Source organism: Anguilla anguilla, chromosome 12 (genome assembly GCF_013347855.1).
Source record: "Anguilla anguilla isolate fAngAng1 chromosome 12, fAngAng1.pri, whole genome shotgun sequence".
Taxonomy (NCBI): domain Eukaryota; kingdom Metazoa; phylum Chordata; class Actinopteri; order Anguilliformes; family Anguillidae; genus Anguilla; species Anguilla anguilla.
In genome coordinates, this window is record NC_049212.1 from 2,893,264 (window position 1) to 2,921,263 (window position 28,000).

A 28,000-nucleotide genomic window follows, 5' to 3' on the forward strand; every position below is an offset into this window, starting at 1 on the left:
TCTGGTCTCACTTGGTAAACATTTGCCCTGACATGAATTTGAGTGTGTGTACAGCAGAGGGAAATTTTTGGATGTAACAGAGAGTCTGGACAGGTGGACATCCCAGGTTCTGGCCAGTGTTCCCACCTCTCAGCGCCATTGTTGCGCTGCTTGATAACCATGGAGATGAAGTTGGGTGGGGGGGGGGGTCAGCTGTGTGCTCAGCGACGTTGGATAAATAGGAGGGGCAGCTGCACACTCCCAGGCCTGGATTAATGGTGTAAGTTCCTACTCCGCCCCATCACCAGTTCACAATAGCTCTCAGTCTCCGGGATTACCTGCAGAGCCACATGCTTTCCTTCCCCAATCACACCCCCAACTGCTGGGAACATCCTGGTGGCTTGTGTAACACCCTCCACAGAGAAATGTCCCAACAAACTTTCCGTTGCTGCATGCACGCCTTGCAGCAAAGGATTATGGGTTCAGTTCTTCCCCGTGTCAGTTGTGTGACGGTACTACATCCTGTCTGCAGACCTGCGGCTCCCAGCCTCCGAGGCTCAGAAACAGGTTGAGTCATTGCACAGAGGGCTCGAGCTTGCCCTGCCATTATCTGCGTGTAACACACTTCTGTATGAAATACAGGAAAATGCCCTTAATAACCACCCAGTAAATCTGCATCTTTACATCTTTCCACAAGGGTACAGTTTTCTCATTTTTTGTCCTATTCATGCAAGAAGAACCTGAAAGCCGGGGACACAAAGGTAAAAACTGGCTCAGCGTCCACCAAAGTGACGACCATGAAAACAGAAAGCTCGCTTGCTTGATGAATGTCAGTTTCAGATTCAGAGATCCGCGGGGTTTTTAAACTCTTTGGCGCACAGAAGGCCAATCAGAAATACGCGGCCAGAGTGTTGATAAACTACAGCTTTATCACGGCGAGGAGATAACAGGGCGGGGAACTGTAAAAGGAGAGACGTCACCTGGGGGGGGGGGGGGGGAGAGAAGGCAGGCAGGACAGGACGCTGGGGGGAGATGCGTCACCTGGGGGGGGGGGGGGGGGGAGAGAAGGCAGGCAGGACAGGACGCTGGGGGGAGATGCGTCACCGGGGGGGGGGGGGGGGGGGAGAGAAGGCAGGCAGGACAGGGCGCTGATGCGTCACCTTTAATGACTGCGCGCGGGGCCGGGCTCGCTGTCATAAAAGTCCCCGCCAGCGCCTCGCCGCGTCTTCCGCACGCTCTCCTCGGAGCGCCGGGGCGCTGTTACTGTTGCCGTCGGGTTGTGTTCTTGGAACTGGGTTCATGCCGCACACCTGTCTTCCAAGCCAGTTTATCACTCGCCCCCTGACTTTACGATCTCCAGGTGAAGGAAAGGTCTTAGGATAGGTCCGGGAGTCTAAATATGGGCGTGCTTCCAAACCGGATCTCCAACAGTCGCCAGTTTTGCATTTGAAAGACACTCGTCTGTCTTTGTTTTGTAGTTATGGAAAAGTATAAGAAAAGAAAGATAGTCAGACACCCTATAATGCTCCCAAGTAAACAATTACAAAAAACAATGTTTCTTTCAACACACACACTGTCTTCTTCAGGGTGTAAGGTGTGGTTAGCATACATCCTGAAGAAGACAGCATGTATCCTGGCTTTTGTGATAAATTTATTGAGAGAATAACAGACTATCTTTCTCTTTTTATGATTGCTCTACATCGGTCAGCACCTTGCTCCACTTTGGGTGTGTGCCCTCCCTCCCTATCAGTAGTTATGGGAAAGAAAAGGAAATGCACGGTTTTCCTCAAACTGAACAGAGGATGGGGGTTTTTCCATAGCTGAGAGGAACATCAATAACATCTCAGCTTCCCTTGAGCAGGTTTCAATCACACTCTGTCAACATTTATATCAGAATGTACTCAATGTGCTTTTCATGTCCACGGGCTCCGCTGGTGGCACTGTTCTGCGGCTCGTATTGTGCGTTTGGAGAGCTCACAGCCAGCCTCTGTTAAACAGCCTCCATTTATCACCGAAGCTGCTTCAAAGGGTAAACATTTGACACCTTTTTCTTTGGCTGTCCCGAGGTTTCTTTGAAGCGGCTTTCCAAAGCGTGGGCTATTTGCCTTATTTGAAGAACATTTTTTAATAATGCACATGCCTGTTTAACTGACAGGAAATTGCCAGAGAGCAAGGGCGGGGTCATGGCATGGTTCAAGAGAGAGCCTGAGTGTTAGCCGAACAGGTTGAGAAATGAACACTTGTGTCACAGCAGAAACCAATACCAGGGCAATATTTAAAACAGGGAAGGAAAAAACTCAACTTTAGGGACGTATTGGGCCTGAATCATTCATTTCGAAGCAATGCATGGTATTTACTGGGGTCTGAATCCCTGGACTACCCACCTGACCAGACCTCCACCCAACACACACCCCTGATACCTGGATTAGGCCTTCCAATTTTCTACAGATTAGCGTGACTGTCTCTGGGCTTTCCAGTGGTGTCCTGTTTTTTATTACTCCTCACTAGCGTTAAATAGTAAGTCCATTAACATTTTTGTTATGGTTATAAAATGAGGTCACGTGCAGACAATATTCTGAATAATTTCACAATTATGCACTTGATGCACACTGTGATTCATAAGCTATGGTACAACAACTGCATCTATTGATGTTCGGAGAGTAAAAAAAAATGCTTGTCTATCAATTGAACAAATAGCCTACTACAAAACAAAACGACAGACGCAACCCACGCACACTGTAAACCGGTATTGTGTCCGGTTACAATAAAATCACGTTTAGCAAAGAAACAAATTTTAAAAATTCACCAAACATCATAATATACGCTCCCTGTCATATCCAGTTTGGGCGTAAAATGTAGGTTTCAAGAAGTAGGTATTATGTCATGACTATTAAAGTGAAATAAGAGAGTTTTAAATTGATCGTTGAAGATCGAACGCTGTGGCTTTCCCAAGGCAGCCTACGTTATTTCAGCTTCGTGTGTTCCGATAACAGGCCACCTAAGGAACCCTTATCCCCGCCGGATTCGGACGCTGGATCTCCACATACTGCCATCATGTGGCGATACTGGGTCCGGCAAGAAAGAGTAGTTGGTAGGTGGGGGGAAGGACATGCAGCATATATGTTGTCAATATAATAATTAGATGCAATTTGTTAAGCGCAAACACTGTCAAACCAAGTTCTCTGATTGCCTTCTAGCTAGTCTGTTGAACATTAAACATGAGTTCTATAGTTCAATAAAGGATATTTGAATAAAATCAGCTCTTGTAGCGTTCAGATGCAGTCATCGCTGTAGGTTATTTAATTTCTCGCAATTTAATTTCTCGCGTTTTGCTGATTTCTTTCTTTTTGTGATTGTTACTTTTCAATAGATGAAGAGAAACACTCCAACTCCCCAACTTCAGTTAAATTCTTTTTTAAGCAATGACTGCTTCTTTCGAGTGTGTTTTGTCATTTTTAATGTTATGCATAGAAGTAGGCTAAGCTTTCCATTTGTCTTATGCAGTGATATAAGAAGAAAAATATTATTTATTAGAAAAGCCAGAGGCTGACTGTAATAATTTCGATAGCATGCCGTTTATCCTTCTATTGCTTGGTTTATGTTGACTTTGGCTTTTTTATTATACGGCTTTTTCAGTCATAACAATAATAGTAAGCCGACAGAGCGCATATATTCACCTGGCACGGCTTTCAAGAGGCTGTAAACAGACAGGTGGAAATCACGTGGGCCGTTGCCAGCTTTGTCTGGTTTTAACTGTGTCTTCAGGTCCTGGATACCGAAGCAACAAGGATATGATTAATTAAGAGACGCTTTGTATCCTTTCCACGCGGGCGTGTCCCATTTTCCCGGATAGAACTGCCGCTAAGTCGAAGCCGTTAGCGCCTAAAATATCCTCTCGGCCAGTTTTCCCGGGTGCGCACAGAATGCGACTCTAAACCGCAATCTTTACTTAAGGAAATCAGATGGTAGCATAGAAGATTCGAGAATTAGTTTTAAACAGGATTCCACAAATTCAAACCAAGGAAACCGGGGTCTAACTGGAAACCTATTCGTTGGTTTTCTGAATGCAGTACCCTCCAAAAGTATGGCAACGGCAGAGTAAAATTAGTATTTTTGCAATATGCATAAAGCATTTGAATTTGAGTTTAAAAGATGAATAAAAGTGAGATAAACGTACAGCAATCATTTTATATTTCATACTGTTTAAATGTGCAAATGCTTTACCATTTTACAGACGCTGTTGTTTTTGTGTTGAGTCCCCCATTTTGAGCTGTGCAAAATTAAGTTAACGGATTAAAAAGTAAATGAAAGCAACAAAGTCTAATATTTGTTTGTGTAGTCCTAAAGTGCAATAACTGCATCAGGTCTAAGATCCATTGACACAAACATTAACTTTAGTAAACAGCTGCTTTTAGTTGATCTTTGTTTTTGGGCAGTTTCTGTCTTCAGTCTCCTCTTCAGCAAGTGAAATGCACGTCATTTGGATTTAAATCAGGCGATTGGTTTGGTCAGTCCAAAGCTTTCCACTTTTCCACATTGATTAACGCTTTTGTCACTTAGGGAATGTTTGGGGTCATTGTCTTGCTGCAGGGTGAAGTGCCAGCCGATGAGGTTGGAGAAATTTCTCTGTACACAACCTGACAAAATCTAACGATACACTTCAGAATTCATCCTACAACTGCCACCCTCTATTACATCATCAATAAAGATGAGTGAGCCTGTTCCAGAAGCAACCATACATGCCCAAGCCATAACACTATGTTCTCCACATTTTTGGCTTTCGATCACTTTGGTAAAGGTTTGCTTTGGTCTCATCTGTCCATCAACTTTGTTCCAGAACTGTTCTGGCTCGTCTGTATTTTATTATTATTTTTTTGGCAAATTCTAATTTGGCTTTCGATTTTTACTGCTGATGTAAGGTTTTCATTTTGCAGTGTAGCCCCTACAATTCTGCTCTTTAGACTGTTGTTTGAGGGTTTTTCTTCACAGAGCCTAAGATTTGTCTCTCATCAACTACAGTTCTCTTCCTTGACCAAGCTCTGTTAATTTCTGAGTCCATCAGTGGTTTCTTTCTTTTACAAGTCTTTCCAAACTTCTGTACTTGATATACCCAGTTTCGGTGCTATCCTTCTTAATTCATTCTTCTGTTCTCTCAGCTCACAGATTAGTTATTTATAGTCCTCTGAACTTTACGATGGTGTATGCGTCAGACTCCAAATGCACTCTGCACAGATGAAAACAAAGGCTAAAATCAAGCCTAGACACTCACTGCTCTTTTATGTGTGAACAATCCATGCTGAAGGAAACACCTGAGCAACGGTCATCAACTGTCAGTCATTCTTAATTTTGCACAGCTGAAAATGGGAGGACTAAACACAAAAACAGCTGTTTCTGTAAAATGGTGAAACATACTGTACATTTCCTCTATTATTGAATATTTGTCATGCTGAATGGTTTCAGATCTTTAGACAAAATGAACTATTCGACAAAGGGAACCTGAGAAAACAGAAAACACATTTTTTAAATTATTTCATTTTTTTAATAAAAAAAAGTTATCAAACACCTATATCACCTATATGTAAAAGTGATTGCCCCCATACACTTAATAACTTGTTGCACCACCTTTAGCAGCAATAAGTACAACCAAACACGTCCTGTAATTTGATATCAGTCTTTCACATCGCTGTGGAGGAATTTTAGCCCACTCTTCTTTGCAGAGCTGCTTTAATTCAGACAAATTGGTCCCAAGGAAGCAAAGCATCCATCCCCACACTACCACCACCATATTTGACTGTTGGTATTATGAAATGCTGTATTTGCTTTACACCTGACAGAATGGGACCCGTGTCGTCCATCATCCGGGTGCTTTTCTGCATTGATGTTTCTCTTGGATAGCAGTGGTTTCGGTCTCGCTGCTCTCCCATGAATCACATTTCTGCGCAGCCTCTTTCTTATTGTGGAGTCATGAACACTGAGGCCTGCAGTTCTGTGGATGTTCTTCTGGGACCTTTTGTGACTTCCTGGATGAGTTGTCGCTGCACCCTTGGAGAAATTTTGGCAGGCCGGCCACTCCAGGGAAGATTCCCCTGTTCCAAGTGTTCAACCATTTGGAGATGATGGTTCTCAGTGTTGTTTCGTTGGAGTCCCAGAGCCTTAGAAATGCTTTTGTAACCCTTTCAAAATTGATATATTTTAACAAATTTTTTCTCATCTCTTCTGGAATTTCCATTTCTCGTGGCATAGTGTGCTTGTAGACTACTTAACTCCAATGGTATGTGTCAATATGAGTGAGGTTTAGATTAAACAAGGCTGGCTGCAATCAAGCCTAGCTGTTTTAAATCAGCTGAATCTAATTATCAGTTAAATTTGGTTAATTGGTTTATTGAGTATCTAAGAGGGCAATTCATTTTTCACATGGGTGATATGGGTGATTGATAACAGACATGTGGATGTAAAGTTTTTATTAAATAAATGAAATAATAATTTTTTTAAAGTGTTTTGTATTTAATTAGTTTCCGTTTGTCTAATATTAGCTACATTTTGTCTAAAGATCTGAAACCGCAATAATCATATGTCAGGAAGGGGGCAATTTTTTCCCATGTAAATGTCATACAATAAAAACAGATTGTCTGTACTTTTGTCTCATAATAATCCTTTGATCTCAAATTCAAATTCCTTAAGCATCCGAAAGTATTTTTAAAAATCCAAAAGTATATTTCATTAAGACAAATTTAATTAAGACAAATTTCACTCTACGGATACCGCATTTTTGGAGGGCACTGTAGCTGAAGTTAATGGTCAGGTGGTTTTGCCCAGCGTTATCTTTAGGTCGAAAGGGACCTTACAGGAATGCCCTTCAAATGTTATTCATGTTTTGTTATTCAAGTTGAAAAACATAATACGACCTATACATGGGCATTCCTGCTAAGTTGTTCGAGAATACTAGAAACAGATTGCAGATACGCAATTTTGATACTACTTTCATCGGAATTCCTGCACTACACGGTCTGCATCTTTCTCATTACTAAATGAGACACAATGAGATGTTGTCAGTATTAAGCGACAGAGCCTAACCTACATGGAATGTGCTTTTGTAACGTTTTCTCATAACCTCCCCCAAGTTCCCCCTGTAAACGTTCGACGTTAGCTGGGCATTTTGCGTAGTGTTTCTAACAGTTAAGTCTGATTTGGGGTTTTACGATTTACATTATGTGAGCTCTTGTTTGTCTTATTTGAGTTGGAAAATAAATTTGTATTTGGCAAATTCATCTGCATGTGCATTTTAAGAGTTTTTCTCTCAATGCCAGGCTGAGTCTATGCCCCTAGTTATGGCCTAATGCAGCATAGATATACGGAAATATAAGGTAGGGTAATATATTCCGTTAATTTTAGTTATTGACTTCAGGGAACCTACTGACTCCATATTCTATTTAAACAATACGGTTATAACGGTTAGTGCTGTTACACTTCAAAGGCATTGTTAAGAAACAGACGCTCACGAAGAGCCAGCCCCTTTTATAGGCCTATAGTTGTACTCTGTACTTGGTTACATAGCACCTGGCCAGTATCCTGGTGTTAAGAATGAAGCAACTGACACGGCTTCTTTCTGAGAACGTCTTTTCCTCTCGTATAATTTAAACAAAGAACGATTTGACAGATTGTTTCATAGCCCATATGCTGATTTGTTGCATGTAATACATTTAGAATAATGATTATACATCATTAAGTGAACTATTATTTGTAAGATACCCCAAAAACGGCCAAAGAATCGCAGTTATTGTTAAGAGCAGGGGGCTCAACCACAGATAGCATAACTCTTTAGGCAACATATTCGGTTAAATAATATCATTTTAGAAAACAGAGGGTTCACTAAACTAAACGTGTCTCTTCATTCAATTCAATTTTTAAAGTGACATTGTATATTTTGATATTAGGTCTACTGTGCGAAACTCAGACCAAGATTCAAAATATGAATTAAATCCTGTAGCCTTCTGTCAATACGATGTTAGTAAGAGAAGACATTGTCCTAAATGATCTCTAGCCGTGATGAAAATATTAGATGGCATTACAAATTGGCTATGTTAGTCTACAGCGACCTCTGCTGGTCCATTATTATCAAGACGAGATGCTGATACCTTTGGCAGTTTTGTTAGTTGTGCTTTTACGTCATGATGAGCGTCTGAGATGCCTATAGGCTGAGCTTTTGGGAACGAGTCACATGACCGAACCATGGAATACAGAATCAGCGAAAATAACATTGTTAATATTTTTCTGGAGGAGCTGATAGCTGACTGAAAGTGTGTCATTCAGACCCTGCTGTCTAACTAACAAATACTTCAAAAGACTGGGGAACCATAGCTATAACGTTGTACAGGTAGGTTGCATACTACCGATTAGTTTCCACTTCATCCGAAGAATAGATTTTCTGAGGCAGTTCATTTTAGTTTGCTAGCATACCTAGCTAGCTGGGCTAGTATCAACCAACAGAGCAGAGTCAGCAGACCCGTCCGAATGCAGTTGGTTGAGTAACGCCGGCTAAGTCAGTGACACTTGAGTTCAGGTAAGTTTTAGAAACGTTGAGCAACACTGAGTTAAGGTAAGTTTTAGAAACGCCAAACTGCACCCAATTCATGTAAGGTTTACTAACTACACCGAGGTCACCTACGTTTTCATAACGTTGTCGTAAAATTTCTTCTTACCCCAAAGAATCCCCGACCTGCGTTTTTGTTTACTTAAATTTCTGTGGTTGCAAGCGAATCAAACTGTTTCCCTTTCAACTCTTTCGACACAGACTATGCTGGTGTTTTGTGCCGGCTTTCGACTTCGCTTCACTTGAATGCACGCGTGAAGCTATTCTCTAACTCTCTGCTTTTTTTGTTTAATTTATCCAGTTATTAAGACCAAAATACTGTGGATTGGGGGTAGGAACACGTAGAAAGTATTGCAAGGGTATACGCAGTTTGATTCGCTTGCAGTCGCATCTGTCCATAATGTAAACAAAAACGTCAACAATTCAGTAACTTCACGGTGTGAGGAAGTGGGACGACAACGGTAGACTAGTTAATTAGTTTAAAGTTACAGTTTGTTAGCACATTGTTGGCTGTTGGCTAGCTGCCGTGACTGTAATTGATCCCTTGTCGATTGGTCAGCTAACTTGTCAGCTAAAATAACACATTAACCATATAACGTTAACTTGTACTAAGTCCAGTTGATGGCTTGCTAGTTCGTTGCTTGATGTTTTTTTCAAATGGAAAGTTATCTAGCGCGCCTCGCAGGTAGCTAGGTACGTTGATAAATGAGTCAAATATAATATAGCTAATATAGGCAAACGTGTTAGTCTAGTTGCTAACATTACCTGACGTTTTTAATGCAGTAAGCCGGTTAGAAATTCGCTCGTTTTCAAGTAGGCGTACATTAGCATTAGTCCGGTTACTGTTTTCGAGTTGACACGTTCATATGAATAACTTATTTTCACTTGCAAGGTAGCTAAATTAACTAGCTAAATGATTGGCATATCCCATTTACTTTTAAAATTTGCTACTACTATCTGTCTCACGATTAAGTTGCTCTTTCTAATGATTTTTTATTTAAATTAAGTGATGGATTGGTGACGCCTGGCTAACGCTCATTTGAAGGATTACCGTAAGCACTGAGCAGTGAAGATATCAACCAGGCGTGAGCTTAGGTGCTACCGTTAGAGAAGTCTGTAGGAGTAGGACAGTCTTATTTATTAGTGAGCTAGCTAACCTAACGAACTAGGCTTAGAAAACAACCCTGCATCGTATCTCTTACAAAGCTTTTCACGATATGTTGCCTCAACTTTAACTGTCGGACTCTTTTGGTCGTTCATACGAATATCTGTCTTATAGTAGTTTTTATTATGTCTTCACTTTTTCCTAGTTTTGCTTCACTGCTTTGAAATAATCAAGGCCAGATTTTCCAGATATATTCTCAAATTCTCAACCTGTTTTTTGAATAGCTTTCTCTTTTCCAACATGGCTCTTTCAGATTTGCTGATGATGCAGATATAGGATGGTAGCCTGCTATGCGTTTTGGCCACTGGTCCACTATTGAGGCTGTGTAACGGCTTTACCGCTTTTGTAAATGAACGTATGGCCAAAAACAAAGTTGTGAAGGCAACTGAAGAAACCCAAGTTGTCACATGGTGCCATTAAGCAAAAGTTAAGAAGTTGTGAGTCACATTAGCATTTTTTTTAGGTTCATCATATCTTTGCTTCCTCTTCTGTGGGTGCTTAATGTAGGCTAATGTAAATTTGGACTGTATTGTGGTCCACAGCAGTTCATTCTACCCCAGCATTTATCACACCACAAATTATTTCCTTTTGTCAAAATATGTAGACCTCAAAATATACATGTTCATTATCCTAGAGAGTGACAAGAGCAATATATATTTTCTGTGTAGTTAAGAACATTGTTTTTTTTACTGGTAATTTTTCCCTCTGCTTAATTTTGCCAGTATTTTCCTGACACTCCACAGATTTATTTAGAGATGAACACCAACCAATTACTTCAAAGAATATTGGAATTTCCTTGCCAGAGCAGAAAAACAGTATATCACTGATTAACAGAACTTGTTCAATGATTTTGTGTGGACTGCAGAATTAGTGTTTGTTCTTGTGTTCTGCATCACAGGCAGTGGCTGTGACATGAATGTCAATGTTGTGCTGTATATTTCACGCAGTTTAGCCGACAGTATGTGCGCCTAGCATCGACTAATTTTAGGGATTAAACTGAATACTCACACAGCTTTATGCTACTCATTCAATGAGAAGCACTTGTCCATTTTGGAGTTGGAGAAACCGTCTAAATACCAGGCAGACTCACTCCACTAGCAGATTTTGCTTTTTCCCTTTTCATGGGAATGTGATTAGAGTTCTGTGGTAACATGTAGGTCAGTAGTAAATAAGGGCTTATGTTTTGTGTTAGCGGACGGTGCACTCCCCCAAATCGAATTTGAGGATCACAGTAGGCACTTTGTTAGCTACAATGCTCCTGTTATGCATTTCTTTACTGACCATGGCCTCAGCTGTATGTGAACAGTGGCCTTTGGGGTGGCTTGCTTTCCTGGTCTGTTTTCGTCATTACTGCTTCAAAGGCGAAGATGAGGAAGAGGCAGGAACTGAGGCAGGCCTGTGTATCTTGGACATGCTCAGAATGGTCATGGAGGTAATTCCCAAGTGCTCCTGGCCTGATCTCAGCGTGGTTTAGGCTGCTCCGTTAAGTCAAGTCAGGTCATTCAGATTTATATAGCACTTTTTCTGACTGAGTCAGCACAAAGTGCTTGAAGGGGAATTACACTTTATAACACTTCTGCATCTCATGACTGATATTGTCCTTCTAATAAACGTGTCGCCCTTCATTTTCAGTCATGAGAAGCAGAAGTGTTGCAAAGTGTAATTCCGAGAAGGAGAACTGCATTCTCTCTCTGTACACTTAATATGGAAATCGTCTTATGAAAGCCTACCACTTAAGCAAAGTATTTTACTGAAAGTGGCTGGGTTTTATTAGATTTTTTCCCCCGTTAAGAACGAGGGTAGCTTCCTGCAATGAGAGCAGCAGACACCCTTTCTTGTTTGTGCTGCAGGATTGTACCGCAACCACAACTTTTTAGTGGGTGTGTACCCACAGTATCACGAGTTATCAGGTTCCCTATAGTCATGTGGCGCGTAAAGTGCAGGAATGAGGAATAAAGTTAGGTTGTTTAAAAGATCAAGAAATGTTAGCATAATTTTAATTGAGTCTACCAAAAATATAATCCAGCAGCCTGGAAATAATTATTTGTGATTTGTTGCTAATTTGTCATATGTGTGCATATGTAAACGGATATTTGTCTAGAATGTGGGCTTGTTGCCATTATTAAACATCACGGAAGGTATGGAACCTGGGTGTAGTCAGCTGACTTCTGTGTACGTGTAGGCGTGCATGTATTTGTGTTGTGAATTATTTGTGTTGTATTTCATGCACCATTGTTTACACTTGCCAGTTTACGTTGTTTAAGCTTGTAAGGTCTGCAGAGCCTGTGATTGGGTAGGCGTTGGTTGGGAAAGAAGCGCTTGCAGGCAGCACTGTGCTAGCAGGCCTCGCCCTCAGCGGCGTCGACAGCGTCGCGGCGTTTAGCCTCTAAGAGTTTTCAGCAAAGATGCATCGTCATGGACACCCAGAAGCACGGCCCTGCTCACGTGCCTCTTCCCCGCTGGTGCTGTGCCGACGCCCAGCGCTTTCCTCATTGTGAGCACATGCAGACACGAGCTATAGAAAGGCATGGCTCAGTAAGGACGGACAATGGCGTGTGGGATGACCAGAAACCGGCAGCCCCCCCAGCCACCCACCCCCACCCCCATCCTGTTGTTCATTTACATTTTAGCCATTTAGCCGACACTTTTTATTAAACCAACTTACAGGAAGTGCGTAAGTTTGTCAAACCAGTGCAAAAGTTTGTAAATTGCAAGGGCCTCATTTAATTCAGTGATACTTGACTAATCTGGGAGGCAAAGCTGCAAACACATACTGAAGAACACGATGCTTAGCAGTTCCCTGGAATTGCTGTGTGAACTGGTACCATGGTCAGTTTTAAAATGGCCACACACACAGTCTAAACCCATTCCCCTCTGACGCATCTTATGCTTACACTGTAAGCCAGGAAGGATGCCATGCTCCTTTAAAATAGAGCAGTACTTCTCTTTTGTCAGTGTGTAGTTGAGCCTGTGCAAGTCACAGACTCTGGAATAGGCGAAACGGCTCCAAATCTGAATGCTGCCACCACCAAAAGTGGTTTGTAAAGTGCTACTCTTCCATTAAGGCTGTATTTTGCTAATCATCTTTTTGACTGTAATTTTACTAACTGGGGTAAGGTGTTCTTTGTTCAACTGGCTTTGAATAGTGGATGATGATGCTGTTTTGTCCCATAAGCATGTTCGCTTGATATATTGGTCTTCAGATGGTGTGGTTGCTTTGGCTCTCCCTGATCTTGCTTTGGATGAAAGTGACTTGGTTTCTGAAAACCTCTGTAGTGTGCATTGTAGACTATGTGTAAATGCTGTTTTCTGTTAAATTGGTCGTGTATAATGGTGATTTTTCAGAAAAACCTTTCAATTACTTGAATTGATTTCCCCCCTGTTTACTACGCAGTGCCTCGTGACCCATCGGCCGTTTTGACTGCTGGGGTCTTGTTTGGTGTTCGGGATGCCGATGGGAATGAACGCGGATGTTCCTTATGAGAAGGTAACTGGTTCTCCTCTGTTCTTCACTTCTTCGGGAATAGCACAGACTGGCATTGAAATGTCTGCATTGTAAACCAGGCGCACACGGTCCTCATTCACACTGGAAATGTCCGGCAGCATTCGCAGTCTGTGTGCACGTGTGTGTCGTGAGGAGACCTGAGCCTGTGGATCTGTAGGTTATGGATGTTGTCGTGTTTGGGGCGCTCATCTGGGTGACCGTGTGGCACAGTTCACCAGGTTCACAGGGTACTTTTGATGGTTTGTGGTTTGTTTTTCGCACACCCTACTAAACAGGGGCAGAATCCGAGGGGCGCAGGGTTGGGCGTTGCCTACCCTAGCCTCCATCTAGCCAAACCAATCAGAAAAGGAGAAAAATAAAGTTTTATATTGCATTATTTCATGACTGACAATATGTCAATCTAATTTGAAAACTAAACTGTCTGGCAGGACCTTGTGCCAATTTTTTCTCACTCCACCCACAAAAGCAAATGTATTTACACATACATAAATGGAAAATGTGTTGGAGTTCAAGATTTTGGCTCATATTTCTCTACAGTTATAGCCTCTCAGAAACAAGCCATTGGTCTGTCAGTTCTTTAATTTGTTTCCTTGTCTGCTCCTGAAAGCCAATGTTTGGCTCATTCGGGTGCTAGGAGGCTAATTTAGTGATTGATTTGATTTCTCATGTCATATTTTCACCCTTTCAGCTGGCTTCCATGAAGATGCTGGAGGAGGAGACGCAGCATCACTACAAAACACAGAAGGTATGGGAAACACCAATGGACCATCTCATGCAGTGTTACAGCGCTGGTCTCTCTGCAGTGTTACAGCACTGGTCTCTCTGAAGTGTTACAGTGCTGTTCTCTCTGTAGTGTTACAGTGTTGTTCTCCCTGTAGTGTTACAGCGCTGGTCTCTCTGCAGTGTTACAGCGCTGGTCTCTCTGCAGTGTTACAGCACTGGTCTCTCTGCAGTGTTACAGTGCTGTTCTCTCTGTAGTGTTACAGTGCTGTTCTCCCTGTAGTGTTACAGCGCTGGTCTCTCTGTAGTGTTACAGCGCTGGTCTCTCTGTAGTGTTACAGTGCTGTTCTCCCTGTAATGTTACAGCGCTGTTCTCGCTGCAGTGTTACAGCGCTGGTCTCTCTGTAGTGTTACAGCGCTGTTCTCTCTGCATTGTTACAGCGCTGGTCTCTCTGTAGTGTTACAGCGCTGTTCTTGCTAGAGTGTTACAGCGCTGGTCTCTCTGTAGCGTTACAGCGCTGTTCTTGCTAGAGTGTTACAGCGCTGGTCTCTCTGTAGTGTTACAGTGCTGTTCTCCCTGTAATGTTACAGCGCTGTTCTCGCTGCAGTGTTACAGCGCTGGTCTCTCTGTAGTGTTACAGCGCTGTTCTCTCTGCATTGTTACAGCGCTGGTCTCTCTGTAGTGTTACAGCGCTGTTCTTGCTAGAGTGTTACAGCGCTGGTCTCTCTGTAGCGTTACAGCGCTGTTCTTGCTAGAGTGTTACAGCGCTGGTCTCTCTGTAGTGTTACAGTGCTGTTCTCTCTGCATTGTTACAGCGCTGGTCTCTCTGTAGTGTTACAGCACTGGTCTCTCTGTTGTGTTACAGCGCTGGTCTCACTGTTGTGTTACAGAGCTGGTCTCGCTGTTGTGTTACAGAGCTGGTCTCGTTGTAGTGTTATAGCACTGGTCTCTACAGTGTTACAGTGCTGGTCTCTGTAGTGTTACAGCACTGGTCTCTCTGCAGTGTTACAGTGCTGTTCTCTCTGTAGTGTTACAGTGCTGTTCTCTCTGTATTGTTACAGCGCTGGTCTCTCTGTAGTGTTACAGCGCTGGTCTCTCTACAGTGTTACAGTGCTGGTCTCTGCAGTGTTACAGCACTGGTCTCTCTGCAGTGTTACAGTGCTGTTCTCTCTGTAGTGTTACAGTGCTGTTCTCCCTGTAGTGTTACAGCGCTGGTCTCTCTGTAGTGTTACAGTGCTGTTCTCCCTGTAAGGTTACAGCTCTGTTCTCGCTGCAGTGTTACAGCGCTGGTCTCTCTGTAGTGTTACAGCGCTGTTCTCTCTGCAGTGTTACAGCGCTGGTCTCTCTCTTTGCAGCTCTACTGGTTTGTCTTGCTGGTGTCTGCCCTGCTACTGGCTGTGCTGGTCCTCCAGGCCCTGCTGGTGCCCCTCCCTGTACACATTCATGGCCAGAGCTGCTCTGACCCCTGCAGGTGTGTTAGCAGAGTGCCCCATCCGCACAAAGTCCATCAATGATGACGTTTCCTGCTGGAAGGTCTTACTGCAAATGTGGCGGTGGTTTTAAGGACTGAAATGGAGAAATGGCAGCCGGTTGAGTTTGTATATCATGTATATGTATCATTATAGACTCGTCTTGGTGGAGAGCATTCCGGAAGGGCTCAGTTTCAACTCCAGCACAACCAACCCATCCATCTACCAGACGTGGCTCGACCTGATTGGCGAGGCCCGGAGCAGCCTCGACATTGCCTCTTTCTATTGGACGCTCACCAACAAAGACACAGGGACCCAAGAGCAAACAGCCAATCAGGTGCGTGATCAGTGCTCCCTGTTGTGGTCAACGCCCAGGACTCGTATTGTGAAATGTGTAGTCGCGCTTTAGCGGGTTTCGCTTTCTTGCCCTTCAGGGTGAGCACGTCCTGGCGGAGCTCGCCCGTTTGTCCCAGGAGAGCGGCGTGTCCGTGCGCGTCGCCGTCAGCATGCCACAGGAGTCACAGCCCCAGGAAGACCTCGTCGTTTTACAGAACGCAGGTAACTGCATTTTCACAATGTGAAAGCCCCAAAGAATCTGCAATAAAATGTAACTTATTTAGCAGCTATCATCAGACATTGAACAAAATGTTAAAAAGTATTTGTATTGGCATTAGATGCAGATCCATCTTGGATTATGAATTCAGTTTTTGAACTGAATCAACTGCAAGAAATAAAACAGTTTGTAACATGGGTTTTTGTAGGGATGTATGGACAGACTAACAAACGGGGGTTTTCTTCAGGCACTGTAGTATTTATTATTGGCGTTAAACATGAAATCCAGGCCAACAGTGAAAGTAGCAAAACAACAGACAACCCACCCAACCGCGTGCGTGCGTGCCTCTGTGGCCGCCCGGTCTCACTGCAGGCAGAGCAGATAAAGGCTGGGTGTGATTACCTAGTGGCCTGCACCTGTGACTGCTGGTCCATTAACCCCTCCCCTCCCTCTGGCCCTCGGCCTGTAGCGACTAACCATGCCCCTCCTCCTCAGACTGTTTATGTAAATGAGTATGACCGATGGCCGGCCGGAGTCTGCAGCACTAACATTCCAGTTGTGTGATTAATCTGTGGTCTCCGTAACCTAGGTGATCCGCCAAACTTCTTATATTCTCACACACAACTTTGCTTCTGCGCTAGCTTAGAATTCAACAAACTAAACAGAATTAGCCCTGAAATGGGCTGGTGGCTGAGCAATTTCACTTATCCCACACTTTTTGTTCACTGGGATTTACCTTACCCAAGTGCTATAGTTGAACCCTGCCTTTGAGTAGGATGTGAGGTCTGTAGTCAGTCATGAGATGGGTATAAGCCTGCCGCAGTATGACTTGTCTTTCACTGGCTTGGAAGCCATTTGATTGAAAACCCTTCTGTCTTATCAAAGCCACTCTAGATACTGTGTACACAGGACAAACTGTGAAATTCAGTAGGCTGGTAAATTGGACTACATTTTTCCTGTTGTTGTTAAAGGGGTATTTCTGATGAACAGCTGGTTTTACCATTGCTAGTATCCGGCTTTCAGGGGTTTGTGGTCTTCGGAATTTTAATAGCCTTGAGATTTGCATGTATGCAAATCTCAAGGCTATTAGAGACAAATTGAGGTAAAGAGGCACTAGTATTGTACAGTCCCTTTCTTAACTGTATGAACCGTAGAGTACTAGACCCCACACAAGCACATTTCTGCCCTTTATTTCAGACTTTGTTCTGTTCATCTTATGTTAATCTCCTTTCCACAGAAGTTAAAGGAACAGTATAGCTGGGATTGTGCTTTCTACTGAAACAAACTTCTGCCAGTTCGTAGGAACTAAATTACTTAAAATGACGAGTTTGTGGAGAAAATGAAACTCCAAGTTGGCTTTGGCCCCAGAATGGTGCACATCCCTCCAGGCAGAACTAGTCAAGATGTTCGTAAACCGACATCAGTGCAAAGATTGCCTGCAACTAGTCCAAAACATCTCATTGGCTGTGTCCCATCTCCTCGTTTGATTGAGCGGACATAAATACCATTTTCTCTTTCTTCTAGGCTTGTAAAGGTGTTACTGTTTAGTGTTTCTTAACGGTATCAAACGACCCTTTAAAACGATCATTGGTCTCACCCTGCATTCATTTAACTTTATTAATAAGCGTGCTCACGATCCAAAAAATCCATTGGCAGGTAAATACAGCTTCCTTCTTCAGATCATGTTCGGGAGATTACACTAGGCTAGAAATTCCATTTAGAAAAAATCTGTTTTAATTACTCAGTAGCCTACGCTTAAGGAAAAAAACTATAGCCTACACCACTCTCTTAACTACTGCTTTAGCTTTAAGCACAACCTGCAATAAGGGTTAACTTTAACAAAACATGTGGCTTCAACATGGTTTAAATTGCAAAATCTGCACAGCTTTGCCATGAATGATCTCCTAAGTGCCAGTGCGGAGTACATGTATCCACAATTTTAAATGGGCTAATGTTGATAAAATGCGCCCAGTTTCATGAAGCTAATAAAATGATTTTATTACCTGTAGCCTGATTGAGGAGAACTGGATATATGATGGTATTGAGTATTATGTGAAAGTAATTAATTTCATAACATCAATATTGAAGCTCTGAAGTACATTTGTTTCTTTTTTTTACTTTTACTTTATTTTTAAATTGTAATTACAAAATACCGAAATTGACAGTGTGGAAATAACTCCTGTTTAGGCTCACGCACTGCATGTCACTCATTAAACCAAACATCATGAAAAGCCAACATTATTCTTTTCTTTTTTTACCTTGCTAAATAAGCTGAAGCAACTTTGAAATCACGGATGTTGATCAGTCGGACGTTTCTGTTTGTTACTGAGCTATTGTCTTGTGTTTGGTGTGGCAGATGTTGTCACTTCTGTGTTTTCTGTGGTTGTGACAACCACAGAATCTGAATCTGCACTGTCCACTGGCTTGAAGCCGCAATGAGTATACTCACGTTTGTATGTGGTGCCGCGTTCAGCTGTGGTTCCATTTCAGCTGAGCTCTTTTTCTTATCAAGTATACTCTGAGCCTAAGGGCTGCTTCTTAAGGTGCTGATGTCACAGACCCATGTGACTGTAAGGGCTGCTCTTTAAGGTGCTGATGTCACAGACCCATGTGACTGTAAGGGCTGCTCTTTAAGGTGCTGATGTCACAGACCCATGTGACTGTAAGGGCTGCTCTTTAAGGCGCTGATGTCACAGACCCATGTGACTGTAAGGGCTGCTCTTCAAGGTGCTGATGTAACAGACCCATGTGACTGTAAGGGCTGCTCTTTAAGGTGCTGATGTCACAGACCCATGTGACTGTACGGGCTGCTCTTTAAGGTGCTGATGTCACAGACCCATGTGACTGTAAGGGCTGCTCTTCAAGGTGCTGATGTAACAGACCCATGTGACTAATGGCTGCTCTTTAAGGTGCTGACGTGCGGAAAGTGAACATGCGGGAGCTGACCACTGGCGTGCTGCACACTAAGTTCTGGGTGGTGGACCGGAAGCACATCTACATCGGCAGCGCCAACATGGACTGGCGGTCCCTGACCCAGGTGAGCGCCAGCTTTAACCAGCTACAGGCTACAGGAAGTAGCCAGCTACAGGAAGTTAGCTCGCAGGAACTCAGTGTCTGATTGGTATAACACATGAGCTCATTTTCTGATCAGTGTAGAGCAGCAGCTCAGGTACTGATTAGTGCAGAGCAGCAGCTCATCTTCTAATTGGTGTAGAGCAGCAGTGTCTGATTGGTATAGAGCAGCAGCTCAGTTTCTGATTTGTGCAGAGTAGCAGCTCAGTGTCTGATTGGTATAGAGCAGCAGCTCAGTTTCTGATTGGTGCAGAGCAGCAGCTCAGTCTGATTGGTGTAGAACAGCAGCTCAGTCTGATTGGTGCAGAGCAGCAGCTCAATTTCTGATTGGTGCAGAGCAGCAGCTCAGTTTATGATTGGTGCAGAGTAGCAGCAATGTCACAACAATGCAAGAGTTGTCTGCTATCAATTATCAACTGTAAGCTAACATGATGGATAGATGGCTTAGTCACCAGAACATAAGGAAGCCTTGGTGGTAAATGCTGGTATATTGAGATGCATCAGTTTCCGTTTGAGTTAGTGTTGTGTATCCTGTGTTAACCATAAAAAGAAAGATGCCCCATGCACTAGGGTTGGGTCGGTTTCTGGTTTTGCCGGTTCGGTGTACAAGCTTAAACCGGTTTGATATTATGCGAACCGACTGAACTGCCATTTGTCATTATGAGACGTAGCCTACTGGCAAATTAAAAAGTAGCCTACATCAGCAACCTGTGCCGATGGCGCTAAATCCAACTTGTATTGCATTAGTATTAATAGCCTGAGCAATATGGCAACGTGATTAACATAATATTATGTTTGTTTATAAACGGAGCCACTAGTGTCTGAGTGCAAAGAAAAAAAAGAAAAAAGATTGACAGGCACAATTTAGTGCCTGGTCGCGATCGCCGTCGTAGACGTCAGAAGGAAATGTCACTGACAAAATTTTAAAAGTTCGCTCTCTTTGCAGTGGTTCGGGCTGGAAACGAGCTGCACTGCCTACTGATCGTAGATGAGATCGCTGTGAGGTTGCTTTCCGTAGAGGATTTCAGCTGCATGCTCATATTCCTGAAAATGCTGCAGCGGTGGCTAGCTAGCTATAAGTGCATACCACCGTATGAGTGCTGTGTGCGATGCCGATCACGACCACAACATTTATTTTGCCTTTTTGTATAGCTATTTCCGTGGATAATCCGCATTTATTATTATTATTATTATTATTATTATTATTATTATTATTTTCTGTTAAAAACATTTAATTCATATCCAGGGAGCCAACTACTTGCAGGTTAGATGACGTGTAGCCATTTACAAATACGATCGCATTTCAGGCTGGAAAATAACCCGTTAAATCAGTGAAATTGCTGAGTTGTCTTAGAATCTTTATGCAACAGAATGTATCAAGGCTGGCAGCGTCCGCATAGTAACCGACGCTGTAACGGAACGTTAGATACGTCACAGTGGGTATAACAGCTGTTTTAGAATGTCATTGTGTCACCCAGATCACAGGGCGACGCGGTTGGCTCTAGTGTTACCCAGGGAGGGAGGGCTCCGGTCACCCAGGGTGACAGCGCCTCACTGGGCACCAGCAGCCCCCACTGGCTGCTCTGGACCGGGTGTCCAGTTACATGTCCAATTTACAAACCTGCTGCTGACAGCAGACCGTTCTATATGACGGTGTGGGTGAAAGTGTGAATCACCAATCACATCGTGAGTTTCGCCTGAACGCGTTAAGGCTATTTAAGGGCAGGTGTTTGGTTGAAAAGGAGTCCAGTGTGAGAGTCTTGGAGATAAATCATGTGCTTGCTGGGTCAGGATTAGCTCCTCTGTGTCTATACGGGTGGTGTGGAAGCCAGCTCCATCACAGGTGTTTGAGGATGACCCTGCTTGTGTTGCCTACATTCTCAGGTGAAGGAGCTGGGGGCGGTGGTGTACAACTGCAGCTGTTTGGCAGAAGACCTGGGGAAGATCTTCCAAGCCTACTGGTACCTGGGAGAGGCCGGGAAGACCATTCCCTCCCATTGGCCGTCCAATTACTCCACCCCTTACAATAAGGACACACCCATGGAGCTGTCACTCAATGGAACCCCATCGAGCACGTACCTATCAGTAAGCAGGTCCCGGGCGTCACTGTCGCTGTTCTGCAGAGGGACTGCCCTTTGAGCCACTCGTCCAAAAAGTGTCAATATGTCTCCTCATAATTATCATTTACAGGGCATTTATGGATGCTCTATAATCTGCCCACAGTTGTTACTTAGTATTTATGTTTAATCTTAGCTTTAAGTTAATTGTGTCTTTTCTGAGAACTATGTCTCCACATATTTATAAACGAACCCCAGGGCAAGTACCAGTTACACACCAAATAAATGCAGCTTAAAAGCGTGTGCCCTGATGGTGAGTTTGCGTGTGCCCTGATGGTGAGTTTGCGTGTGCCCTGACTGTGAGTTTGCGTGTACCCTGATGGTGAGTTTGCGTGAGGTTTGCCGGTGAGTTTGTGTGCGCCTTGAAGGTGAGTTTGCGTGTGTCCTGACTGTGAGTTTGCGTGTCCTGACTGTGAGTTTGCGCGTGCCCTGACGGTGGGTTTGCGTGAGGTTTGACGGTGAGTTTGCGTGTGCCCTGACGGTGAGTTTGCGTGTGCCCTGGCGGTGAGTTTGTGTGCGCCTTAAAGGTGAGTTTGCGTGTGTCCTGACTGTGAGTTTGCGCGTGCCCTGACTGTGAGTTTGCGTGTGCCTTGAAGGTGAGTTTGCGTGTGTCCTGACTGTGAGTTTGTATGAGGTTTGATGGTGAGTTTGCGTGTGCCCTGAAGGTGAGTTTGTGTGTGCCCTGACGGTAGTTTGCGTGTGCCCTGAGGGTGAGTTTGCGTGTGCCTTGAAGGTGAGTTTGCATGTGCCTTGAAGGTGAGTTTGCGTGTGTCCTGACTGTGAGTTTGCGTGTGTCCTGACGGTGAGTTTGCATGTGTCCTGACTGTGAGTTTGCGTGTGCCCTGACGGTGGGTTTGCGTGAGGTTTGACGGTGAGTTTGCGTGTGCCCTGACGGTGAGTTTGCGTGTGCCCTGGCGGTGAGTTTGTGTGCGCCTTGAAGGTGAGTTTGCGTGTGTCCTGACTGTGAGTTTGCGCGTGCCCTGACTGTGAGTTTGCGTGTGCCTTGAAGGTGAGTTTGCGTGTGTCCTGACTGTGAGTTTGTATGAGGTTTGATGGTGAGTTTGCGTGTGCCCTGAAGGTGAGTTTGTGTGTGCCCTGACGGTAGTTTGCGTGTGCCCTGAGGGTGAGTTTGCGTGTGCCTTGAAGGTGAGTTTGCATGTGCCTTGAAGGTGAGTTTGCGTGTGTCCTGACTGTGAGTTTGCGTGTGTCCTGACGGTGAGTTTGCGTGTGTCCTGACTGTGAGTTTGCGTGTGCCCTGACGGTGAGTTTGCGTGCGCCCTGACTGTGAGTTTGCGTGTGTCCTGACTGTGAGTTTGCGTGTGCCCTGACGGTGAGTTTGCGTGTGTCCTGACGGTGAGTTTGCGTGAGGTTTTACGGTGAGTTTGTGTGTGTCCTGACTGTGAGTTTGCGTGTGTCCTGATGGTGAGTTTGCGTGTGCTCTGACTGTGAGTTTGTGTGTGCCCTGACGGTGAGTTTGCGTGTGCCTTGAAGGTGAGTTTGCATGTGCCTTGAAGGTGAGTTTGTGTGTGTCCTGACGGTGAGTTTGCGTGTGTCCTGACTGTGAGTTTGCGTGTGCCCTGACGGTGTGTTTGCGTGTGCCCTGACGGTGAGTTTGTGTGTGCCCTGTCTCAGAGCTCTCCCCCAGGCCTGTGTGCTGACGGCAGGACCGAGGACCTGGACGCCATCCTCAGCGTGATCGAGGATGCCCAGCAGTTTGTGTACATCGCCGTCATGAACTACCTGCCCACCATGGAGTTCTCGCACCCCAAAAGGTCACCAGCCCAGCCTGTGTGGCACGCTCAGCTGTTTGATTTTTCCTGACCGCTCTTGTTACATGTGTTACTGCTCTGTAATCGCTCCGGTAGAAGGCCCTCCTGTCTGAACAGGAACAGCCAATGAGACTAGGGTGGTACGTGCGATCCTTGGCCCTGTAAAGTTAGCATTGTTGCTGTCATTGCTAACATTAGCCAAATTTTTAAATGCTGTATCTAGGGATGCACGGTGATATTGGCATTGTGTCAGCATTGCCCAATTATCGATTAAAACCAGTCTATCAGTGCTAGCCAATGAGAGCAGATTTCAGCAGATACAATGAACTGATATGATAACAGTCATGCACCGGACAGGCGATGCTTTTGATGTGCCGCTGATGCCGTAAATTAAGTGAGAATGTCAAAAAGTGCCTTATCATAATCGTCCAATCCTCTTATTATGTTTTAATCAATTTTACCAGCCAAACAAGTATAGCTATACAGAGAATCAATAATCAATCACTTATTGATTCGGACGGCCGCCTGTCGCCGCGTATAGTGTGGCTCCACCATAAGTGCGCGTCCCCACAATCGGCTGTTTGTGGGTGTCACCTATTTTTGACAGACAGTTGTGTTTGTTAAATGTTGACCGGGTTTAATGTTCTGTTTCATATTCATTGTCCTGTCTGAATAAAAATCATTTTTGCAGTAACCTAGATCTGAAAGATGTTAGTCAGCTGCCTAGCTATGCTGTCTAATGTCTAGCTGCTGTGAGTAACAACCAACAACAAAAACATTGTCTGGATAATTAGCCAGCTAATGCCTTCAAAGTTATATCTGGTTAGCTAGCTAGGTGGCTGGTAGGAACGAACAACTAGCAATTAATACATTAGGAAGATTTTTTTTGTTGTTGGTTGTTACTCACTAGCTAGACATTAAACAGGCTAGCTAGGGAGCTTATTAACATTTCAGAGCTAGGTTACTGCAAAAATGATTTTTATTCTGACCGGACAGTGATAACTAATAGTAACGGCGATAGCTAGGCTACATAGCAGAGCCACCGACAATTTCAGAGACTATTCTCCATGCTGCGTTCCTCTTATCAGTGTCTCTGTAGGAGATTTTATTAAGTTGGGAAACCCGATACGGCAATTACGAGTTAGGTCCTCCATTGTGGAACGATAAAATGTGGAACTTAAATTAGAAAAAAATAGGGACAATTTACTTGACGGATCATTAGATCAAATCACATTGGTTACCGCGACGCGGCGAGGGGGTCAGAGTTGAACGCGGCAGGGCTGCGTACAGTGTGGCTTCACCGTTAATAAGCAAGATAAAATATTTGGTTATACAAATAAAATTTGTCGCATTGCTCTTTCATATGTTGACATTCCTGCTCACCTGCTTCTCACTTGAATGGAATCCTGGAAGGGGGTAGCCTTTGTGCTGTGCTGTAAAAGGGAGACATCGGCATGGATCAGTATGACAGTAATATGTGTTTGTGTGTAGGGTTAGGGTTTGGCCACTATTGGATGCAGAATATCAATGATGCAGATCTCTCGGATTGTTTTCCCCATCTGGAAATCCCATTCGTGCTCACACTGCGGTGCTCCGTGTCTGCTCTGCTCCAGCGTGATGTCACCCCCCAATACACCCCCCCTTTCCCTCGGCACTGTTGTGCGTCACCCTGCAGGGCTACTGCTACAGCACTGGCATGGGTTCCATAGGAAGCCATGAAGATTAATAGCTCATTTTTTTTATGTAAATGCTTGTTCAAGGTATGCTAAGCTAACAGTTCTTAGACTTTTCTGTTTCTATGAGCTGCTGTAATTACAGTGATTTAAACAACCATTTTACTCAGATGTCTTTTATAAACCGTTTCTTATTTTGTAAGAGTACCACCTGTAAAATATGAGCCAGAGACTCACTTACCAGAGAAATGCTTTGAGACAGAACGCTAAGAGAAGCACTTTGAGACAATGCTAAGAGAAACGCTTTGAGACAGAATGCTAAGAGAAGCGACAGAATGCTAAGAGAAGCAGCAGAACCCTGTGGTCCGAGGTGACCTCTGACCCCGGCCGCTCCCTCCCCCCGGCAGGTACTGGTCGGACATCGACACGCAGCTGCGGCGCGTGGCGTACGAGCGACGCGTGCGGGTCAGGCTGCTCATCAGCTGCTGGGCCAGCACCCAGCCCGTCATGTTCCCCTTCCTGCGCTCCCTGGCATCCGTCAACGACCCCAAAAGCAGGCTGGACATCCAGGTGGTGAGTGGTCCCCGTGTCCCTCTGCCCTCTGATGTTATGGGGCCCTCAGCAGGGGGGGGGGGGTTTATAAAAGGTGCTGTCTATATATACCAATGTGATTTTAATGGACTGGTAAGCACAGTGATGTCAGTTCTGAAGCCCCTCCCCCTTTAGCTCTCTCTCCGCTGTAACTGCAGTTCTTCACTCTGTTCCTCTGCCTCACAGAAGCTGTTCGTCGTCCCCGCCAGCCCTCACCAGAAAGAGATCCCCTACGCCAGGGTCAACCATAACAAGTACATGGTCACAGACAAGGTGGCTTACATAGGTACGGGTCTGTTATCCCCGTCATTCCTGCGTGTGTGTTCACGGAGGGGAGATTTACGAATCAGTCCCCTCTGTGGTTCTTGCTGCAGGGAGGCTCCTGGACACTTAATGTTGTTTAAAACGTCCCCTGAATATACACGATTAATATATATTCCATAATCCCCTTGCCACGCTGCAGTTTTGTCTCACTGTCATTTGTTTTGGATTTGCTTTGAGCTTCTAATTGTTACAGAAATGGTTTAGTTTAAGCAACCTGGAGTTTGAGAAAGGTGCTGTACGAAGCTCATTATTGTTGTTATTTCCGCTATCAGGACCTCACTGATTGCACCTCTCAGTTTATAAGAAGAAGAAATATGAGTTATTTGCCAAGTAGCCCTTCAAATGAAACCATTAATTAATGAATCTGAGGGATTAAAAGTGCTTGGATGCAACTGTGGGACATTTAGTGACGTAACTACTTATGACATAATGCGATCTTAAGAGGGTAGCTGGGTTGCAATAGTGGCTGGAAAGATGTCTAGCATATGCCTGAGTCTGAGAGCCTGTGATTGAGAACAACTGCAGGTGGTCAAGGACTACAATACAAACCTCACAATGGAGTTTTGTGAATAAAGTAGACGTTCTGGGGTACACTGTTTATCTAACCTCTCCGCACGCTGCTACCTCAGGAACCTCAAACTGGTCCGGTGACTACTTCCTGCACACGGCCGGGTCTGCGCTGGTGGTGAACCAGACTGCGGCCCAGTCCACGGGGCCCAGCGTCCAGGAACAGCTCCAGGCCGTGTTCGAGAGGGACTGGGACTCCTCCTACAGCTCCCCCCTCAGCCAGCACACCAACCGCCGCACCCTGTGTTAGACTGGCTCCACGCTGCCGTTCCTCCTCACTGCCAGCAGGGGGAGACATTCTGCAGGCAAGCGGAAGGACTTCCTCTCCAGTGTCTGTCTTCTTCACTGATGCCTCAAGCAAATACCCGGAGCACACTAGTATTGCCAATCCATGGAGCGGGCTTTCATTCCTGCTAAGGTTTAGCCAGCACAGCCATCAAGAAGGCTAACACTGATTTTAAATGGTTTACGCTGTATATATCAAGGTTTCAAATATAGATGTACTTTTTAGTAGCCAGGCACTCCTAATTGGATGCTTTCATATAATGTTTTTTAGGTATCGAGTACACAAAACTACTTCCTTAGTTGTTTTATAGATTTCATCCACCAGGCTGCAGTTACTTGGACTGCAACCTGGTGGATTTTTTTAACAGCTGAAAACATACAAGTCAATGCAACGAGAAAGAAAATGCAACTAGAAAATGCAACAACAAAGAAAAGTCCCCAGTAAAAATATTCAAAATATTCATATTAATAAAAATATTTTATAAATAAAATAAAAAATGCTCTGAAGAAGGTCATTTTGACCGAAAGCTGAGCTAATTAAACTAGATTTGCAGTATACTCGGTGTGCCAAGTTCTTCTTTTATTAATCGATTTTTGTTCTTGTAACTGAGCCATAATTGGGCTGAATGTGCGGAAATAGTCTTTTCACTATTTACATATTTTATAAATTGCAAACACACATGTCCTAGGTCATGTTATGATTACGAGGTCCCTTGAGAAAGAAACTTGTCTTTGAGCGCGATCTGGCAAAGACAGCAATATAATACAACATAAGATTTCCATGTTAAAAGCAAACGCACTACAGTATTTTAATACAAAGTACCTGCACCGTGTCCGTGTCAAGAAACACAGTGTCCTACAACATAGCGTATTTGCAATCTTGAAAATGTTTTACGAGCATGGGATTTAAAGTGGGATTATTTCCCATCCAAAGTGAATCCTCGAAAATGGCCTTTTTAAATATTTGTGAGTGACCTCGGGGCATTTAAAAAAGTCACTTTGGTGAAGCGCGGCTGATAACTGCTCCGTAGTGAGAGGGAGGCAGGACGTGACCCAGTATTGATTCTGAACTAAAATACGCCCATGCAGCCCCGTCTCGCAGGTGGAGGCTATGTGTGTGTATATAACATCGCCATAGTGGATGACTTCCTTCAGTTCTTTTTTTAAGACGTGGTGCTCTAGGAAATAATGAATCTCAGGGAGAAATGTAACTTTTCTATTCAAGGCTGGACTTTTTAAATGTAGCGATTAAGAAACGAATGTGATTGTGTTTGCCTTGTCAGGAGGACCTTCACTTTTAATTGAGCATTTGGTTTAAATTTTTGTTTTATTCTGCTAGTGTTTTCACTTTATCTTTCTTACTATGACTCTCTATGGTAGCTGATTTGAATGAACCTCACGATGATTTCATACGTACAGGAAATGGTCTGGGTAGCCTTTGATGGGTAAAATTTTGCTGTACTTGTAAACAAAACCATTTATATAGGCCTACCTCTGAACTTTGGAGCATTGAGTACAAAGAGCTGAAAGCAATATGAAATAATTGAACAACGGTCTGGAGGGACAACCCCCAGAAAGTGTACATCGTTGCAGTTTAAATAAAAGCACTTTAATATTATT

At 44.0% G+C, this 28,000-nt stretch overlaps 1 protein-coding gene across 3 annotated transcripts; it reads left to right on the forward strand.

Moving 5' to 3' along the window:
- The first annotated feature begins 8,198 nt into the window (after positions 1 to 8,198).
- pld3 (phospholipase D family, member 3) lies at positions 8,199 to 27,998 on the forward strand. Of its 3 annotated transcripts, none has more exons than XM_035385289.1 (12): positions 8,199 to 8,353; positions 13,129 to 13,221; positions 13,928 to 13,984; positions 15,316 to 15,431; positions 15,586 to 15,766; positions 15,864 to 15,987; positions 18,892 to 19,019; positions 20,939 to 21,139; positions 22,804 to 22,943; positions 25,021 to 25,186; positions 25,391 to 25,490; positions 26,158 to 27,998. In XM_035385289.1, exons 2-12 carry the CDS (start codon positions 13,183 to 13,185, stop codon positions 26,343 to 26,345), a joined length of 1,440 nt encoding a protein of 479 aa, XP_035241180.1. In that variant the 5' UTR covers positions 8,199 to 8,353; positions 13,129 to 13,182; the 3' UTR covers positions 26,346 to 27,998. The 3 variants fall into 3 exon arrangements, with proteins under 3 accessions (XP_035241180.1, XP_035241181.1, XP_035241182.1); XM_035385290.1 differs by lacking the exon at positions 8,199 to 8,353 and adding an exon at positions 8,412 to 8,539; XM_035385291.1 differs by lacking the exon at positions 8,199 to 8,353 and adding an exon at positions 8,554 to 11,166.
- Positions 27,999 to 28,000: the final 2 nt, after the last annotated feature.